A 20,547-nucleotide genomic window follows, 5' to 3' on the forward strand; every position below is an offset into this window, starting at 1 on the left:
GACTTCATTGGGATATAATACATAAAGTAATGAACTTAAATCTATAATACAAGGAATGATGAGATTAGAATCCATTGTGAATTGATCATTTGACAGACCTAATTTGTCTGTTTCAAATACTCTTAAAATTCTTTATAAAAATGTATAGTCTTCTTTTCCCTTAAGGGATATCTAACACCAATGGGTTGCGCATACAGAAAGATTTGCTGTGTTTTGAGTTACAGGCTGTTGCAAAGATGTCTTTTTAAACTGCTTGCTTCATCACACTATGCTCTAAAGCATTAGAATTTCTGATTTTGATAGAGATGGCAAATAAATGAACACAACTAAATTACCTGAGCTGAAGGCTCTTTGTGAGGCTCAGTGAAAATACGGCTTTTTTTGCACTTAGCTGTCCTGTTACTTCTATTTTTACTAGCTTGTTAAATAGTCTCTATTACTTCAAATCTTAGCCAGAGGTTTGAATTTCATTTCTGACACCACAAGCCAGAAACCAGAGTTCTAATAGAGGCACCTGAGCAAGTTGCCTAAGTCAAGGAAGAACCAAAATGTAGCAGTGGCACCAGACATTATGGAATTGCGGCTCATGGCTGATGGCCATAGGAACTTTGGCACTAGGCTGAAGGCTGGAGGAACTATGATACAAGGTCTGGAAACTGTGTTGGTAACTCTCTACCAGTGGCTGGAGAGTGCCCAAAAATTTGGTGAAGTAAGACAGAAAGTAAGAAAAGTTTCTCACTGTGGCTGTGTATAAGAATAGCACTGTTGGCATCAGCTCTGCAGAGCAAGTGCAAAACAAGAACAAAATATGCTCTGCTTGCTTCCAGTATAATAAAATTAAATATTATTCTCCTCATGAGATTCCAACACAATTTAATCTAATTTTTCAGAAAGCATCTTCAGTTCCAAAAATTTCTTTCTTTTGTACAAACATAGCAAAAAGGATTGAAAGACAAGATGAGAGCTGTGAGTGGCTCCCAGCTGAAAAAGAAATGGGGAAACAGGATATTGCATAAATATCTTTCCTTAAACAAGCTTTTTGAAATGTCACATAATTAAAACTCAGTTCAAGTTTGACCAAGGTCAAATACAGAACAAAATTCTTAAATGGTAGGTATCCCAAGTAAAATTTTTATTGTTCAAATTTGCTCCTCAGAAGAGAAATTTACTAAAATTTCTTTATTAAAAAAATAAACACAATCTTTTGATCTGTATTAAATTTTCTATTTTAAATTTGGTTCTGCTGAATTCCAGAAGGAACTATATATGAATACCAAAAAACAGACAAAACTAGGACAGAACTTAATCTAGAAATGAACTCCCTAGTGTAAAAGTTCTGTCTCCTGAACCAGTAAGTGGAACTTGGACACATGTATCAGTTAAAAGCATTCAAGGCCCATCTTCTACAGATGTTAAGTCTTATGAGTTTCAAATGGCAAGAAGTATGTTTTAGTATTGGAGGGAGGGGTTGAAGGAATGAGAAGCAATATATAGTGTTTTTTAAATTTTGTAGAAGTTGAAAATCACATGAATACATTTTGAGCAGCATTAAAACATTTTTTTCTAAGTTCTGAGAGATATAGAAGTGATAAACCTATGGAAAGTACTGCCTAATGGTTTTTAAACCATTACCTGAAAGCTAATGATGATAGAAATTGTTCCAAGAAAACTCATTAGAAATAATACAAATCCACAAACCTGTATAAAAAAGATCACAGTTGGGAACAATGTTCTTCTGTAGTAATTTACTGTAATTTAGAAGGATATAACACAAAAATACGGGAATTACACGGGAGGATATTACACAGATTGGACATATCTGATAGATTTTAAAAGCTGTAATTTTTTTTCCTTTTTTTCTTTTCTATTGTGACAGAAATTCTAGAAGTGATCATCTGGAAAAAGAGGTAGAGAGAGATTTGATGAGAAAGATTGGTGAAACAGTTTAATTTAAAACTATTTAAAGCTATTTTAAACTCTTTAAATTCTTTTAAAAATAAATACTTTAAGCCAGCAAAGCTATTTAAACTCTTCTGAGTTCTCAAACCCTCCCCTAAGTTAAATTTTTTTTTCAAAAGTTTGACAGTTTTCCAACTTGTTTTCCAGGGAATTAAAAAGAAACAAAAAAACAACCACACAAACAACGAACAAAACCCCTAAACACCAAAAAAGCAAACAGACAAAAAATGTTTCTTCCTCCATTCACTCTTCCAGCACAGAATCCAGATATGCAATCTAATACAGAACTCAGATTTCTGTTTACTTTCTGTAGCTATGGATTAAAAGGTTTCCTTCATCTAATTGTCTTCAAATTTTACCTTTATACAATGCCTTTTATTAGTTTAGTCTGTTTTTTTCTTTTTCGCTAGCTCATTTTTAAAGGTAAATGTTATTACTTTAGAGTAGACTACTATCAAGCTCATCACATTTAAAGCAGGAAACTGAACTCAAACAGGGCTCTCAAAGGAGAGAAAAGTCCTTGCTGGTATGTACATCCATTAAGCAGCTGTGCTTGCCAAGTACATTAGCTACTTTTGTGAGTTTAACAAATTTCATCTGAGCTTTCATTCTGCTGACCTAATTTAACAAGAAGGAAATTCAATAACAACCCCTAATATTGAAGCATTATTTCCCAAGAGGCATTTAACAACACTTCTACATCAAATAATAATGTGTGGATAATGGAATATATATACTGAGGGCAACAAGAAAGTGAAAAAAGGGAAAAAAAGAAAGGAAACACTCCCCTCCCACACACACACACACACACACACAAAAAGAGTGAGAGAAGAAAATTCTATATACCCTTTTCAAAAACCCACTAGTTTTCAAAATTTTAGGGAAATTGAGAGAGAGAATTTCAACTTTGAATTTTTTAAGGTCTTTGAAAAAAAATTTTCTAATTATTGTGGAATAAATCATTGCCCTCTTCTCTCACTTAGTATACTTTTGTCTTAAAAGAACGCAAGTATGAGTTATGGTAAATTATTTCCAAGGTGGAGGACCTCCAGTTTGTACATGCTGATATAATTCAACATATGTAGCATATTCATCATTAGTAACTTATATTAGAAACTATTGTTCTGTGTATTAATCAAAGTTCACAAATGAGGTAAATGTCAAAATTTTAGGAGAAAGGGAAAAGGGGTAAACAAAACTATACATAACTTGGTGTTTGCTTTGACCTATGGAAATGTGTATCTGTGAGTTACTGAGAACAAGGCTGGGGCCAAAATCCTTAACAGCTGTGGCTTTGAGAAGTTGTTTGTAATTCCAAATGCTGGCAGAGAGGGAAGAATGTTCTCCTGAGTGAATATAACTTGAAGACAATAACTGGTTCCTGAAAAATATCTGTTCGGTTGTTAACATGCCTGCCCACAGACACACAGGTTTTAAACTATATCACTATATTTCATAGTGTACCCACTTTAAAAATCCTGACATTTTATTATAAGCTCTTTTAATCAACAGAAGTTTACTGGAAATAGTTTGAGTAACACATCAATATCAAACTGAAATACAGGAAGAATTTCTGAAATGTTTATATAGCTCTTCTTTGAAAAATAAAAATATTTAAGATAATAGTGAAATATAGTGTAAATTATATTTATAGTGTAAAGTTATTGAAAGAAGAGCACATCGCTGACCTATTAAAATCAGCAAAGAGGAGAAAAAAGAACCCAAGCTGGCTACTATTTGAGTTTTTTGCCACTTGTGAAAGAATATTCAACCATCATTGTTTTTTATGGGTATGTTAGGAAGAATAGCAAAACCACCCTGATTAATGTTTGCAGAAACTACACCCTATTAAGATGACAAGTCAAAGGTTATTATTGTTTACTGTAGGAAACAATTACAAAATGGTCTCACTAACAAAAACTGCCATTCTTTAAATGCTGGTATAGAAGTAAAGTGAAAAGAACTTGACTGAATTTCTCTTGCTGAAAGAACATCTCATGATTCTGTTAGATGAAGGAAGAAATAAAATAAAGCAAAGTGAAAAAACAAAAGTGGAGACAAAAAAAGGGTCTGTTGGGAGAGGCTTGCCTTCTCCCTGCAATATCATTTCCTACAATGAGATTAAATTCAGTATTTCAGGATAGCTGGAAAACAGGCAGTCATATTTTTAAAAATGTTTCCTACATTTTAACGCTGAGCTCTTATCACTCTATATTGCAAGACCATCTCAAGAACTTTTTCTGTTAAAAAGTTTCCTTTGTACCATGTTGTAGTTCTTCTGATGCATATGATATTTCCTTTTACCATTTAAAATGCCCTGGAGAACTGGTGTTTTACCATTTGTAATTTCCAGAACTACTTTGTGTTAGAGTTTCATGTCTCTTGATACTAAGATTAATAAAACACTGAAATTCTTGTAAATGAAATTGGGTGGAAAACATTTGAAGCAAAGACAGCAGTATTTAATGTGTAAGTTTCAGCAATATTTATCCACCAGTCCAAATAAAGAACACTCTTAGAAGTTTTGAATTTTTTTTTAAATGGTACTCTTACTTTTTTTAAGGAAGTATTCTTATAGCAGCTACCTGATAGATTCAGCGTTCCCCCTACATGGATAACCTTTATATTTCTGACCAGATTGCTTTCTGTGTCATCATGTTTTGTATGTGAAGGGTACAGTAGCAGTGGTGTTGGACGCTAAGGGGTGAATGCATTTCAACTTACATTGTCTCCTCTCTGTTTACTTTCAGGATTTGGTTACTGTATACAGTTCAGAGATGAGCTGCTGGAAACTGCTTGGCTGCATCAGAAACTAGATACATAAAAAAACAAGCTAGGAAAAGCAGGACTTCACGCTCCACTGCCGACCGGCTTGAAGAGCATCAGCAGTGGAGAACTATGACAATACAGCAAGTCCTATTACTTCTGCTGCTCTGGATGTGGCTGCCACATCCCTGCCATACAGAAATGCTCTTCAGAAGGACTCCTGATCTCAGACCCAGAAGCTTTGGTGGACGTGCTTTAGGGAATGATGGGAAAACAATTCACCGCCAGAAGCGAGGCTGGATGTGGAACCAGTTTTTTCTTTTAGAGGAATACACAGGATCTGATTATCAGTATGTAGGCAAGGTAGGTTTCTCATAAGGTTTTCTGTATAATTTTCAAGCATTTTTATCTTTCCACAGCCTTACTTTCTATGTTTTATTCTAATGTGTAAGAAGCATATTTCCAAGAAACAGATATACTGTTTCTCCTATTAGAATGACTAACCTAATGTTGCTAGTTAGAGCTACTGAAAAATACTTGAAGGAAACAAATGAAAATATTTTTGACAGATTTGTTTGTTTAAGGACATCATACCTACCAGCAGCCCACTCAGTATGTCTTCATTATCAAAGCATAATATTATATAAATCATTATAAAATAATTTTCCAACTCTGTCTCTGAATATTTCATGTTTCATAGGAGATATTGCATTCTTTTCCTATTGCATTTCTTTTTCTGCTCATGTTTGAGGAATGCAGCCTATTTTGAAGAAAAAAATATTCTTCCTCTTTACCTCTCCCTGAAAATCAATTAATTGCATGGAGTAAAGTATATTTGCGAACCATGTGATAGAAATCACGTGGTTAGGAAGTGAACTGCAAAAGAAGACAGCAGACTGGTACATGTGATTACTAGATGACTGGTACATGTGTAGATTACTAGAGGTATACATAAATGACACTGGAATTGTCCTTTAAATAATTTTCTGTTGATTTTTAGGTTTTCCCAAGTAATTTATTAAAAAATATATAATGCATAGTGCCACAATAACATTCAGTCAGGTACAAGTTGTTAATTCAAAGTGGTAATTTTCTTGAAAATGAAATTTAGTGTCGGCAGTAGTGGGTAGAACTTAACACCAATGATTGGTTCTAAACAAAGAAATTCAATTTTCTATAAAGCAGATTTTGAGTATTTACATGGTTTTGAACTTGAAAAATACCACAGTGATATACTGACTTTTTTAAAATCATTGACTCACAGAGCAGCTGAGATTTTAAGGCATGTTCGGAAATCAACTAGTTCAAACCCCATGCTCAAAGCAGAGTAAGCTTGATTTTCCTCATGACTATGTCTTGTCAGATTTTAAATAGCTGCAAAGGTAGAGACTTCACAATCTCACCAGGCAAACTATTCAAGTGTTTGACCATCCACTCAGTAAAAGATTTGTTCCTATATTTGAAGGGAATTTCTTGCATATCACATTGTGCCTATTGTCTCTTGTCATGTCACTGAGCACCACTGAAAAGAAACTGGGCCTGTCTCCCTCACTTCTTCCCCACAAGAATTTTATACATTATTAAAGTCTGTGCTGAGCCTTCTCTTCTCCAGGCTGAGCAATCTCAGATCTCCTCATATGAAAAATGCCCAAATTCCCTACTCAACTTTCTGGCTGTTTCCTGGACTCCACTCCAGTAGTTCTGTACCTCTCGTCACATGGGGAGCCCAGACCTTGACACAAAAGTACAGATTTATCTCATGGAGGCAGAAGAGAGAGCAACAATCATCTCTCTTCATCTCCAGGTGATCTCTTCCAAATGGAGCCCAGGGTGTGATGACTGTTGCTGCAAGGACACATTTCTAGCTCCTGGTCAGCTTGCTGCTCAGAAGGACCCCAAGGTCACTCTGCAAAACTCCTGTCCAGCCAGCTGGGCCCCAGCATGTACTGCTGCATGGGAGCATTGTATTATAAAGTATTTCTTAGAAGAATTAAGGACACTGGAGGATTTGTGAAAAGAAATGCTTATTAAAACTTATGAAATTTAAACACTAAGTAAAAATTTAAGAGTGCAGGCTTATGAATGTAAGCCGTTTTTTATTTGTTGCCTTGAGTCTGTAGTATTAGCACTAGCATTTAAATACTGCAGCCATTTCCAAAGCATGTTGAGTCTTGTAAATAGTCCCTATGTTTATTTCATCCAGTTCTCAAGTGTAAAGTCATGACTCCCAAGTGTTCTTAAGCAAGTGGGCCAGTTGCTCAGTCTGTGTCAGGTGTATAGTTTCTGAAAATTGACCTTACCCACAAATTAAGAAGGGTCACTGTGTCAAAACTTTTTACTATTACATTGAAAGTATATTGCTTACAACTGTCCTAGGAAATAAACAGCTTTCCAGGGCACCCAGAACTTCGTATGTAAGGACCTCCAGAAGCATACTGATTACTTTTTTCCTATTATATTATTTTTTAACATTTATGTTTTCATATCATGAAGAGGGAGTGGTCTTACTTAAAATTTTTCTTCCAATCATAAATAATTGAAGGAAAACTCTTTAGAAAAGAAAGGGTTAACATTTTTAGACTTAACTCACCTCCATTAGAAAAGCTGCTGATAAACATTGAACTATTTTGGCTGAAAGAAAAGAAGTGTTTGCAAAACTGAAGTGGTAAGTAAAGATAAGTAAAATGATGGATTAAGAGTACAGCACTGAGAAGAAACTTGATGAGCTGTTAAGACAGTCCTTTCATCTAGTTTGTTCTGCTTAGAATAAAAGAGTTGTTAATTTTCAAAAGCAAATTTAAAATTTAACAGTATATAAAATTGCCCAGTAGTAATTTTGTGACAAATTTTGGAAAAGGGTTGAAAACACATATAAAATTAAGAGTATCATAGCATAGTACTTGTTCAGAGAGAATTTTATACAAAGAAAGCTAATAGAAAGAGATATAATTATATGTGGAATAAAAATGTGATTGTTACATTAATAATGCTTTATTCTGATAGTCCAAAATCTCAAATGATTAGATAAATAAAGAATTACTGATGAAAATTTTTCTGTATAAATTTTATAGTATCTATCTCCTTTCTCTTGTTTTTGCACTTACCTTTCCAATGGCCATCTCAGTTCTATATTCAAAATATTTCTGGATGTTTCCTTTTACCTCATTTTATCCAGAGCCAAAATTATTTTGATAGGTGACATGAAATGCCATTTTCCTGTTAATTTCTCTGCAGCATGTTTACAGATGGTGTTTGGAAATTTTGGGAGATAATAAGAGAACTCAATGATTCATGGCCAAGGACTATGAGAGAATTTTTGTGCAATGCCAGTGGACGAATCAGCATAACTTCCAAAGCTGATTCATCTGGGTTTATGGTTTACATCTTTTGCTTCCTGATCTCACGACTGATATATTTTTTCTTGTTTCATAACCTGCATCTAAATATCTGTCAGGGAAACTTCATAACTGGTGAATATGAAACAAGTGTCCACAATTCACAATGCAATTTTTGCATTCATTTATTCACTGTTTGGGTCATCTTGAAAATGTTCAACTACAATAATGCGATGGAAATGGTGTTCATTGAATTAATGGGATACAAAATCCCGTAACAACTGAAACATGCCTTCATTAATCTGTGTGAAATGGTGGCAGAGTACATATTGGCTGGTTATGGACATTCCCTGGCTTCTTTAGATCAATATTTTTTATTATCGCAAGAAAGAGGATGGTCATCCTTTCCTTCATGTAATATAGAGCATCCTTAAAACAGAAATCAAAATTATGTAAGTGATTTTTGTATATGCAGAACCTCAAATAATAATTACAGCTGTATTTCTACTAAAGGTTGAAGTCATAAAGAAGAGCCCACGTGGAAAAACAAACCTCTCCTTCTCTCTCTCTCTCTATATATATATATGTTATACAATTTGTCTTTGAGGTATCTTTACAAAAGAAAGAAGAAAATCTGAAGAAATTTGGAAGAAATTTCTTACTAGAAGAAAATCTGAGCAAAAAGTGGTCCTCCCTGTTTCAGCTAAACAATGCAGGAATGTTCTAAAGGAAGTGTAAACCTCATGTCAGAAAACCACTTCATTAATATTATGGAAAGCTGATTCATAATTTTTATGTCTTTTCTTAGTATACAGTTTCAAGGCGCATTTATTGTTTTTCAAATTAAGTGCTGAAATTATAATGCAATTTCAAACCTATTCTAAAAAACTTCAATTTACTTTGAGTATATCCAGAAAAAAACCATGCTTTTAAAACAAAACTTTATTTTCTAGTAGTTGTCACCTAAAGGAAGCACTACTGTATACCAACAATATCTTAGTACAGGGTCATTAAAAAATAAATTTACAAATAAGTTCTGTATCCATATTAAAGTTAACTTCCCCTTTTATTATCTCAACAGATCTTGTCAATTGTTTATTTTTGCAGATATTCTCCCAACTAAGTTTTCTGAGATAGATATTGACTTTTTCCAGCAATTTCCATTACCATAGTTTTATTGCGTAAATGATCCACTGACACAAATATTTCAGCACTTTGAGATACTGAAGTTCTTAGTAACACTGCAGTGCCTTTTTAGTATCTCAAGGGATAATTTATCATATATTTGCACATAAATGTATATAATATGTGTGTGTGTCATATTAGAACTGTTGCCAGAAAGGATTATCCTGGCAGTATTCACTTTCACGTGCTTGTAATGTAGTCATTAACTTTGATGGTGTAAAGAGCAGAACATGTCAACCTCACTTAGCTCCTTTCACTTCGAGAATCCCAACCCAGACATGATTCCGAGGGAAAGACTTAGCAAGCTGTGTGTGCATGACACATTTCCAGGAGCTGCAGTTGCAGTTTCAGTAACTGTCTATTGACACTATGGATGATGTGCCACATAACAGTCAGGAAGACGTAAGGCAGTGAAGCCGCAGGTGTTGCTTGTATTTTTCTTTCTGATGAAGCAGCTACCAAAAGTACTGGTTTGAAGAGGGTAGCACAAAATATCATGTTTTGATTTCAAAGGTTTCATCATCAGGTGTGACACATACAATAAATGGTCCTAATGAAGTGATGTTATTGTAGTGGTAAGGTGACAACTTACCAAACCCTTTTAAAAATCTCTGCATTTTGGTTTCTGAAGAGGATTTCTACCATACTTCTTTCTTTTTTGAAGACTTTTGCTGCCATGAGAGAGTAGCGTTTTGAATTGCAAGTGCTAATGGGCAGGCTTAATATTTGGTGTGAAGATCTGACTGAGAGATGTAAAATGCCTTTTCTTTCAGGTGACGGTAATCAGCTCTGTGGCGCTGAAGTTCTGTAAAGGTTGAATTTTCAGCTAGAGCAGATTCTCATGACAGAGATCAATAAAAAAGAATGGAAAGGGATGGAAGATATTCTACAAACTGAATAAATGAATAGTGATCTGTCAAGGTAAAAGAGGGCAGCTAGTCTTTTAACAGTTTCCAAGTGAGGTGTTTTTGGTACAATTCTACTGGAAGCAAAGCCCAAGTTATTCACAGCTGTGTATCTTCAAAAACTTTATCTTACTGCGGTGTGGTGGAATTGATATTTGAGACACAAGAACATTTAGAAATTTATTTCTTTCTCAGCAAGACTTAAAATACAGAATGTGAAGAGGGTTATTTAAGGCACCAATTCATTTCAAGTGTATGAAAGATTGCTTTTGGGGGTACATGTGTGGCCTCCTAGAAATTTAAGAACAGGTCAACAGTGTCAGAGTGTGATATTGTTTTCCCATAATATCAGAGACATCAAAAGCTTCCTGTAGGATTGTCCTGAAGGCTGATTGATTCTCAGTGAGTCTGGGAAAGGTTCATTCTCAAAGTCTTTTGAGTCTGAGCTTAGTGGAAGTTTATAATTAAAACTGCTTAGATTCATCACTTACTCTAAATCGTTAGTGTGCAGAGGGTTGGTATTTTCTGTTTGCAAAAGGATTATTCCTTTGGAAACCTCAGTGTATGCTGGAGGCTCTGATTTCTTGCTTCAGGAAACAGCAGCAGAAGGTGCTGGTGGCAAAGAGCTATCCAGGCTGAATACTGAAGATTTATTCTCATAAATAATGAATTGTTTGTTAGCTACTGTTCTGGACGTACCCCTGCAAGACACTGGGTTTTCCTGGATGATACAGAATGCAATAGGCAACTGTTGAAGGCAAAGTCTTTGTAGTGTCCACAAGTCTTTTGGTGATGACCAAAAGGGCCGCAGTTCCTATGTGCCTGAATTTGAAGCCAAATATATTTGTTCAAAGACTGTGGCTTCACAGCCTTGGACAGATGTCTGTGCGTGTAAATTTCTTTAAAGTGTTGTCTGCTTAGAAGAAAAGAGAGGTTAAGTAATTTGAGTAGGGTATACTGAGGGCATACTTCCTTACCCAGCTGCTTAAGGGGACGATTCCCAGTGTCCAAATTATCTGATTATTTTTTTGCTCAGATGTGCCCCACACTTTAAATGAAAGACCTAAGTGATCACTCCCAGTTCCTTTCTTTTTATCCAGTGAGTTTTTTAAGTTGATGGGTCATGATGTCCCCCCTGGCCAGAATGACCTTTTACCCAATCAAAGCTGATTCAGCACAGTTGCAGCTTTGGCTTTCCTTAGAGTCCATAAATTCTGTATTCTTTGTATCCAATATTAATGATGTGTTCTTCTCCTTCAGTTTTTTTTAACCTCCCCCTGCATCTGAGGAAACACCCAGAAAATAGTATGACCTTTATCGTATCCCAAGTTCCTGCTATGGGGCCTTCTCTTATAGTTCAAGTTCTGGGTATCCCTGGAAGGATGTTTGGGCGGGCCTAGGTGTTCATTAGTGGTCATAGATGCCATCTGTCCCATAGCTTGGGGTGGTCTTTGTTTGACCAGTGATACATGTACAAGCAGTTGCTTTACACAGTTTGCCAGAGCATAAATTTTTGCCTGGATGCATTAACCAGGATGAGCTAACCAGACCTCACCTATGTGAGGCCTGGGGTTCATGCCATCCTGCTGCTCCATTCTGTTCTTATCTCATGGCAGAGTCCTTCTGTGGGATGAGCAGGGTTCAAAACAGGCAACTGTGCTCTTCAACTCCTTGCAATTCCAAAAAGAGAAGCAAAGCAAAATACATAGAAAAAGAACAGTAAGACACTAAATTGCTTAGGTAGACATATCTATATCTCAGGTAGATACATGTAAATGTGCTTTTACTCAATAGCTTGAAATTAAACACTAAGCATTAGCAGAGAACCTCTTTCACTTCCGTGGGTAGTTTGGGGCATACTTTGCATAGTTTTAAAGGTCATGATAACTAAAGGAGTTACAGTCAAAGAAGTGGGATATCATCTGTAAAATTATATGCTCAACTTTCAAGCAAATACTAATTTTACAATCTGTTCTTATATGTCTTTGGCCTCTATAGGACCTTAAGTATTTTACTTACCAAATTTAACAATTTTAATGGTCTTGGAATCTGCAATAGATCTTTACAGAAAACAAGGTGGTTTTATTTTTTTTCCCCTCTGAAGGAAAACTAACTAAAACTGAATGTAGGAGGTGCAAAATAGAGGAAGATACTAATGGAAATTTCAAGTTCTACTGAACAAAGTTATGAATCAATTGAAAATAAAATGAACTTAATTGTTCTTCCTGACCAAGATGACCCTTTGCAGGCAATTTAAAGCTTTCTGTTTCAAGCACAGCTTTTGCTTGCTAAGACCGGTATGTTGAACTTTTGAGGTAAAGCACTAAAAAGTAATTCTTGTTTGCTGTCATGTGTCAGGAGCGGGACAGCCCTGGCACAGCCCCAGCTCTGCACAGGGAGCGCAGGGCAGAGCCCCCAGAGCCCCCAGTGCTGCCCCTGCCCCGTATATGGTAACACGCTTAGCTCACGTATGTTAAAACAGCTTTTTATTATTTCCTTGTCCATGTGTCAGTAGTTCTCAGTACTGCAGAATTACATGCTGTGTTCATACTTAATCTGCTATGAGTGCTTCACAAATGCCACTTTCCAATCAGTGTGGGTGTTTCACTTCATGTATTTCCAAGTCCATCCATCTAATTGCTTTCAAGTGCTCCAGCCTTATGTAAATACTTTGCAAGTCTACTTATAAACTAATGCAAATATGAGTAGGGACAAGTAGCTGAATATTTTTTCCTCCTCTTCTGTCAAGTTAATGGAAGCTACTTGTCTAATGTTATTGAGTGCTTTGATGTGGCATGATAAATGCAAAAAACTGGGAATGTATGAATTATAGAACCACAGAATCTCCTGAACTGGAAAGGACCCACAAGGATTGAGTTCCATTCCTGGCCCTGCACAGAACCCCAAGATGACAACATGTGCCTGAGAGCATTGTCCAGTGTTTCTTGAATTCTGGCAAGCTAGCTTTACCTAAATAATTTATTGAAAACTATCTATTTTGATACAAGAGTGAATAATATTATTTGACTTCTCTATTTTTCTTTTACACATTGATACTTGAGTCCAAGCCATTTATCAATCTGATTAGAGCTGGTAAATGAGCCTGAGGAGTAAATACAGTTCTGCTAGTCATGGAGGTAGGTTTCCTGAAACTGCTTTTCTCAGGATCTGAGAAAACTATTTTTAAATCGTAGATTTTGAATTTATTCTAGTAATCCCAGTAGCAGTAATCTGCCACTTTGAAAATAATTTATGAAATAGATAATTCTCATCTGTGTAAGCACAAAGTGAAATAACATGTAACAGTTGTCAGGAATATTTAGAAGGAAGATAGTCTAAATTACGGGCATACTTCCAGCAGGTGTAAAATCACCAATAGGATACATTTTGCTGTCTTTATGAAGAACATCTATAGCTCTCTTGATGGTTTTCATTTAGAGTTTGTATCTGATTATACACTGTACTTAAAACAACATCATGCTTCAAAATAGTATAAGAAACTGAGAAATAATTTAATCTGAACTCTCCAGTTCCTTTCAGTTCAATTTATCTTTCGGTTTTAGAATTTTATGTGCTTGTCACAAAAAAAGATAGTCCAAAAGGGAAAGAACTGATAAAACTGAACTGATTTATATTCAAAACCACAACTCAGGAAAAGTAGAGTCTGCTTCATCACAGTACATTCATTCACTCAAGGAATTAAAAACCATAATAGAAAAGAGAGCATTACAAATTTTTGACCTATACCTTATTTGAAATTATAAATGTGTAAATAGCCAATAGTTACAGCAGCAATTCAAAGGCTGATTCTCCTTAGGGGCTTTTTTTTTTTCCTTCTCTTGATTTTTTTTTGTTAAATCAGATGCAGATGACCTTTTAAATATCCTGTATACACAGATAGCAAGGAAGATCTGGGAGTAATACTGTGGAAAAATTGGTGACTTGCAACAAAATACCCATGAGGGAGAGAGTTCTAAGAAGTTAAAAGTTGATGTTTACCCTTTTAAAATGTCTTCCTGCTAGAAGGTTTTCCTTATATTTATGAGAGGTTTTGCCTTTGAAGATAATTAAAATAAGCTGAAGCAAAAAGAATGCAATGGTAAGTTCTTCCAAAGTTTCTGATACCTTTTGTTTTGAGGCAGTAAGTATCTGAAGTCCCAGAAGACAGAGTAGGATTTGCTTGCAGGAGTAAACAAACATCATTGTCGAACTCATCAGTGTTACTTTCTCAAAGAGTTATTTCTGATTCCTGAGTTATTTCAATAGCTATTTACTTCAGAGCATTAAAGGAGGACAGGACCACTGAGGGAAAAAATTACCCTTTAATTTTACAATATTTTGGTCTGTAGTAATTTTAAATATATAACCCTAGATGAGTTCCTAATCTCTTCAAGCCTGAGAACAGAAGCTGTCTTGTTTTTGTTTCAAAGACTGAGTTCACAGACCACCCAAATTCTTGACAGGCAGGTACAAAGGTACCTTACACATCTGAACACATGTCAGAGCTTAGAAAATTATTAGTGAATAGTTAGGAGGCTTGGTATCCTAAAAAGGCATGCATAAACAGATTTATGCAAAGAGCTAGGTGGAAAATATGTGCTGAACAAAGAAAGAGAATGTTCTGGGATATAAATGGTGTTTTAGTTTTTAAAACTAAGAAATTACAAAGATTGCCACTCAGAGGGCTGGGAATGTAAAATTTGAGTGGGAAAAGACTGCATACTTGCAAGAACTTGTAACAGCTGAAGAAAAGCTTGGTGCTCAACAACAATTCTGATCGTCTCTCCTGTTCCCCTTATCAACCATGTAGAAAATCCTTGCTTCTTCATATTGGCTGTGCCTTTCATCTGTTTCCTAGATCTCTGGTCCAAAGTCCAGTTATGCTACCTGGATTTAAAATTATTGTCTTACACACAATGCATACCTATAGGAAATTAACTTTTCTGGTGATATTTTTATTTAGGCAGTAGTGTAGATGCTCTCCCTGCCTCTGAAATTGTATTCCTTCAGTCCTGCCTTTCCTTTCAACTTGCCTAAATATGTGGATCAAAGCAGTTGTGGGGGAAGACGTAAGAAAATTAAGCTTACTCTTGGTGTAAAGTTATAATACCGTCCTTCACTGCCAGTGTTTTGGTAATCTGAGGGTTTTTTCAGGTTCCTCTTGGGTTGTTGGTTTGGTTATTTTGTGGTTTTTTTTTTTTTTTTTTTTCTGGTTGAGAATGTTTGTACTTTCTTAATAATTCTCAAGTGAATGACATTTATTAACACAACAGGAAACAGAGATTGGAATGACGATTTTTAAAATATTTCTGGGTGAAACTGGTGGCAAAAAGAAGCACAAAGACAAACAGAAACCCACAGAAAAACCTACTTTCTGGAAATTTTGGAAGACTGCATGATGCATTAGAGATGATAATATGGGATACTTTGTCTCTTCCACACTCAAGAACAGCTGAGAAAAGATGCAACTAGTCATTCTGACCATTTGGTTTAGAAGCTGGTTTATGTTACAAAAGTGCTTTTCTTGGTTTTATTCCTAAAATGTTTTAATAGTTTTCTTAGTAATTATATGTAATTTAGAAGTACATATGTTACAATATAGGAATTAATAGAATAAATTACACTTGATATGCAGAAACATGAAGTAGTAATACGGATTTCTTCTTTCTATATTAAGAACTCCATCTTCTAATGACAGCATTTGCATATCCATTTTGATGTATGACATTTGCTGTGAAGTATGCATAAATTCAAATTTCTGAGTCTCCATGCTGATGATTGTAAATTCCATTATAAATGGTATCTTTAGGAATTAGAAATATTTAAGAAATATTATCTTAGAGTGAATGTAATATTTAACAACTATTAGTACCTAGGCAATCTTGGATAGAAATTATCTATCTTAATACCAAATTATTAAAATGACATTGATATTTTAAGTTTTGGCAGTGAGAAGATTGATTAATGCAACTCTGTGAGAGGTGAAGTAAATGGGGGGGGAGAAAAAGAGGGTCCATTTTTTAAAATTTGTTTTAACGAGTAGGAATTTAAAGAAATGTCATGAAAATCCATTTTGAGAAAGGAAACTGGAAAGATGGAGTAAGGCAGTGTTCCAAGCCATGTTACTAAAATTTAAGAAAAGTTTTAATGATGTGAAAGTACTTGTAAAAAGTAAAATTAATGAGGCAAGTTGAATATATGAGCTTCAGGAGAGGCCACTTGGTTACAGCCATACAGAAAATAAATACATCTATGAGGAGACAGAAAAAAGCATAACTTCTGTTAATTTATATAAGTTTTTAAAATTTAAATCTTTTACAGTACACTCTTATACTTTTAAAATACCTGTCCCTTGTGAGAACTACTATGCAGATATACAGCCATATTTTTACACATTTTTGCTACTGAATATGCCATAGAGGACTCAGAAATACCTCTAGCAATCAGCAGGATGTCTTAGGTCATTCAAAAAGGATAATGAGACTGCTATATAAATAATACAGTTGGAATATGAGGAAACTGCTTAATTACCTATTTAGTTAGGTCAGGTTATGTGACAGACCATTCTCTATGTGTCAGGAGTGGCATATTGTCTACTAAAAGCCAAGTGAAATAAATGAAATAGCTGGAGGACTGCTGATGGCTGTGACACTGGAAAGAGCTGCGCAGGATTAATCAAGGCTTGTCATTTAAGAATAATGGAAGAGTTTTCAGTAATATTGATTTATTTCCTAGGAAAGGATAATGATATGCTATAGAAAACAAAGTCATTAAAGGAATAAGGAATACTATTTCAAGTGCCATGCAAAAGTCTCTATATCATAAAAGAGAATTAAGTTTTCTAGGGATAGTTTAGAATTCGTTTTACTATTGAAAGAAGAAAGTAGGAGCAAGTAATACACAAGGCAAGAGCTAAAGCTTCATGGAAATGAACTAATTCTGGGGGAAAAAAAGAGAATGTAAAGGATTTCTTTTATTCTATAGGCAAAACATAAAACCCCACACAAAGAAAATGAAATAGCAGCAGCGCAACTCATATAGTGTACTTTATTTGTAATTAGGAAAAGGGAGATTAGGTAAAGGGTGCTTTTGATGTCTTACAAATGTCAGCAAATGTCATTGAAGCTTTATGGAAATACTGGCTAGGCCTATCAGCTGATTACCGGAGTTCACATAAGTTAAAAAAAAATTTCATCAGTGATGTTGTCCATGGAACACATCTTTTGAAACCAGCAATTAACATTGCAAGGGAGAATAATTACTATGGAATCCAGTTCTTAATTTGTATCACTCAAGATCACGATGGGCTTTTTGTCCCCAGTAAAAGTATTTGAGGAATAGAGTTCACTGGGGCTGATGATGCTGTCCTTTTGTATACACCATAACATGCAATTCTCTGTATTATTTGTGCCAAGATTTACACCCAAATCTGGTTATTTTGGTACTTTGCACTCTGATAGTGGAATAAAATATGCTGTTTTGGTAGAAAATTTGTAATTAATTGTAATTATAGCTATGTACACAGCTAGTACAGCTAGTATTAATAGAAACATGATTAAATTCAATTAAATTTAATTATGTGATTGTAATTCCCTACATAATTGGGGTGCCTACAAGGTGTCTACAAGGAACCATTGTGGGTAAATGCCCAAACTGTCTCCAGGAACTTAGCATGCTAGGATTGCACTCTTGAATGCCTTTATGATAAAGCATGAGGCGTGCCTAATAAACACAATGAGTTAGAGGCCTGCATACAGCTGCAGCACTCTGGTTTTGTTGGGAATATGGATCTTTAGTGGAATGACTTGCTTGACTGAAGCATTGAAATGGACAGATACAGACTCTTTAGGAAGAATGGGAAGGGGCACAAAGAGAGGGAGTTGCCCTGTGCGTGACAGAGGAGCTAGAGCACATGAAGCTCTGCCTGGGGATGGGAGAGGAGCCCAATGGGGAGTTTATGGATTAGGATTAAAGGCAGGACAGGCAAAGGTGACATTATAATGGGTGCTTGCTGTAGGCCACTCGACCAAGAAGAACAAGATGAGGCTCTCTAGAAAGAAGTGGCCTCACCTTCACAGCAGTGCAAGGGAGGAGATCCTCCCTCTCTGCTCAAGTCTGGGAAGGCCATGCCTGGAGCGCCGTGTCCAGTTCTAGGCATCCCAGAACAAGAGATGGACACACTGGAGAGAGTACAGCAAAGGATGCTTAAGGCACTGGAGCATCTCACATATGAGGAAAGGCTGAGAGAGAGCAGCTCTTTGTACCATAGGAGAGAAGGCCCGGGGAGATCGTATCAATGTACACAAACACCTGAGGGGAGGGGACAAAGAGAACAGAGCCAGGCTCTTTCCTGAGATGCCCTGTTATAGAACCAGAGGCAATGGGCACAAACCAAAAAGCAAGAGGTTCCTCTGAACAGCAGGAAACACTTTTTTCCTGTGAAGGTGATAGCACTGGAAAAATCATGCCGGAATGTAATTTTATGTAATGATTCAAATTGCAACTTCTTTATTTAGTTGCTGGTATGTACACAAGATTTTTCTTGAGAATAGTGTTCCCTAGAATAACAGATTTCATAATTTACTAAAAGAGGAGACAAACTTGATGGAAAAATAAAAATATGAGTTGCATTTAAGAGTTTATACATATTCCATCTCTTTTCTATCACTGATCGTCATTTAATGCCTTACCTACCTGTTTAGGGTTATAAGATTTCTCTCCTGGGTATATAGTCACACTGATTTCACTATGATATATATGAGGTCAGGATTGATACAGGACATCTTCATTGCTCATTTTTTTAGTTGCTGTGATTAAAAATAGTATCAATTCAGACTCATCCGAAGTCTCCTGAAATGCATAAAAACATATGTCAGCTCTCTCCTTCTGTCTCTTCCCTTCCTTGGGATTGAATTTAACAATTGTACTCAATTATTGTGGACATCACTGTTTTGGAGATTATTAAAATAGCTTTTATTCCTTAATTTTGATATACAGTCTCCTCTTAAGTTGACATTTTCCACTTCCTGGGTTGACAGACATTGTTATTCATTTCTGTGCGATAAATACAGAATATACATGAAAAGAAAAAACATATATCATAATGGTAGAAAACCTTCAAAGCTCTTACCAATTGACATGTTACAATGATTTCAGATGGAAACAAAGACAATATTTCCAATGACAATATTGTGTAACGTGTTTTTAAATGAAGTCCAGCAGTAGGCAAAATAAACCAAGCATCAGCATTTTAAATTTTATTTTATTTTTAAAAATACATTACTTTGTATGTATAGTGCAAATTATACAGTAGGATATAAAAAACTAACTGTTTCAATGGTTATTTTGTTAATAACTAGGTTACTTTAGGAAAACATATATGAACATATATATCATAAAATAATACTTGTTTACGAATAACCCCAAACCTACAATTGGTTCTTACAACCACTCTTTTGTGATTAGTGCAGAGAGCATAGAAATAAGTGGTGACTTTTCCTTTAAAAAACCCTCAACCTAAACAGACAAACCCCCGCATTTTAAATACATGAAGCTATTGTGAATTCAGTCAAATAAAAATATGTGCTGTCTTAGCATATTTGCCTTCCTAGGCTGTTCCTTGGTGGAATAGAGAAATTGTTCTGGAAGCTGCTTATTCCTTTATGCAATATTTAATACTAATTATTTTTTAGGCAAAAAGCAGGCAAAAAACATAGCACATAAAACACATGGATGTTAAAAAAACTCTCCAACCAAGTCTGAGGAAGATATTAACAGATATTTATTCTGAGACCACAGGACAGAGACAACTCATAGAAGTAGGAATGTAGGCTTGTGCCATATTGATTTCAGTAGGAGGAGAACGGAACAATGTTTCTTTGTTCAGTCCAGTGTTTTAATGAATGGGGACCTGGACAACTGCGATGGGTCAGGACTTTTTTCTTCTCTTTAGCACAAGAATTCCCTTCTGCTCACTCATAGTCATGTATTGGAGGTGCCAGGAAGTAAGGGCACTTCAGGTCTACTGGCACTTCTTTCTGTCTTTTCCTAATGTACAGATTTTATTTATTACATGAAAATTGGAAGACAATATGCATATTGGCTTATGCAAGAACTTTTTGGTGTATGAAATTCAATTAGTCTCTCATCTTAGCTCAATGATTGTGTGTCTTCTGGAGTGGAAGCTACAACAACCTAATGAAGCCGAAACTTTCTTGTTCTAACTCTCTGAACATCAGATAAGGACCTTGGCTTGAGGAGGGAGATTGGGTATTGGCAAATTGACTTAGAGCATCTATGAAAGACCTTCTGCTGCTGCTCATATGATGTATCTTAAAAAAATAAAATCCAGCCTTTCTCACCTGAAATCCTAGAATATTTTGTCAGTGACAAGACTA

The 20,547-nt window shown here is 35.4% G+C and overlaps 1 protein-coding gene across 3 annotated transcripts in view; it reads left to right on the plus strand.

The window, feature by feature from the left end:
- Window positions 1–20,547, plus strand: part of CDH10 (cadherin 10) — a 93,322-nt gene that overhangs the window by 34,224 nt on the left and 38,551 nt on the right. For all 3 annotated transcript variants that reach the window (XM_058041894.1, XM_058041807.1, XM_058041971.1), the window contains exon 2: window positions 4,710–5,088. In XM_058041894.1, coding sequence (XP_057897877.1) covers window positions 4,858–5,088 — 231 coding nt within the window. In that variant the 5' untranslated portion in view covers window positions 4,710–4,857. The remainder of the gene's footprint in view (window positions 1–4,709; window positions 5,089–20,547) is intronic.

This window comes from Melospiza georgiana, chromosome 1 (assembly GCF_028018845.1).
Source record: "Melospiza georgiana isolate bMelGeo1 chromosome 1, bMelGeo1.pri, whole genome shotgun sequence".
NCBI classification, from domain to species: Eukaryota; Metazoa; Chordata; class Aves; order Passeriformes; family Passerellidae; genus Melospiza; species Melospiza georgiana.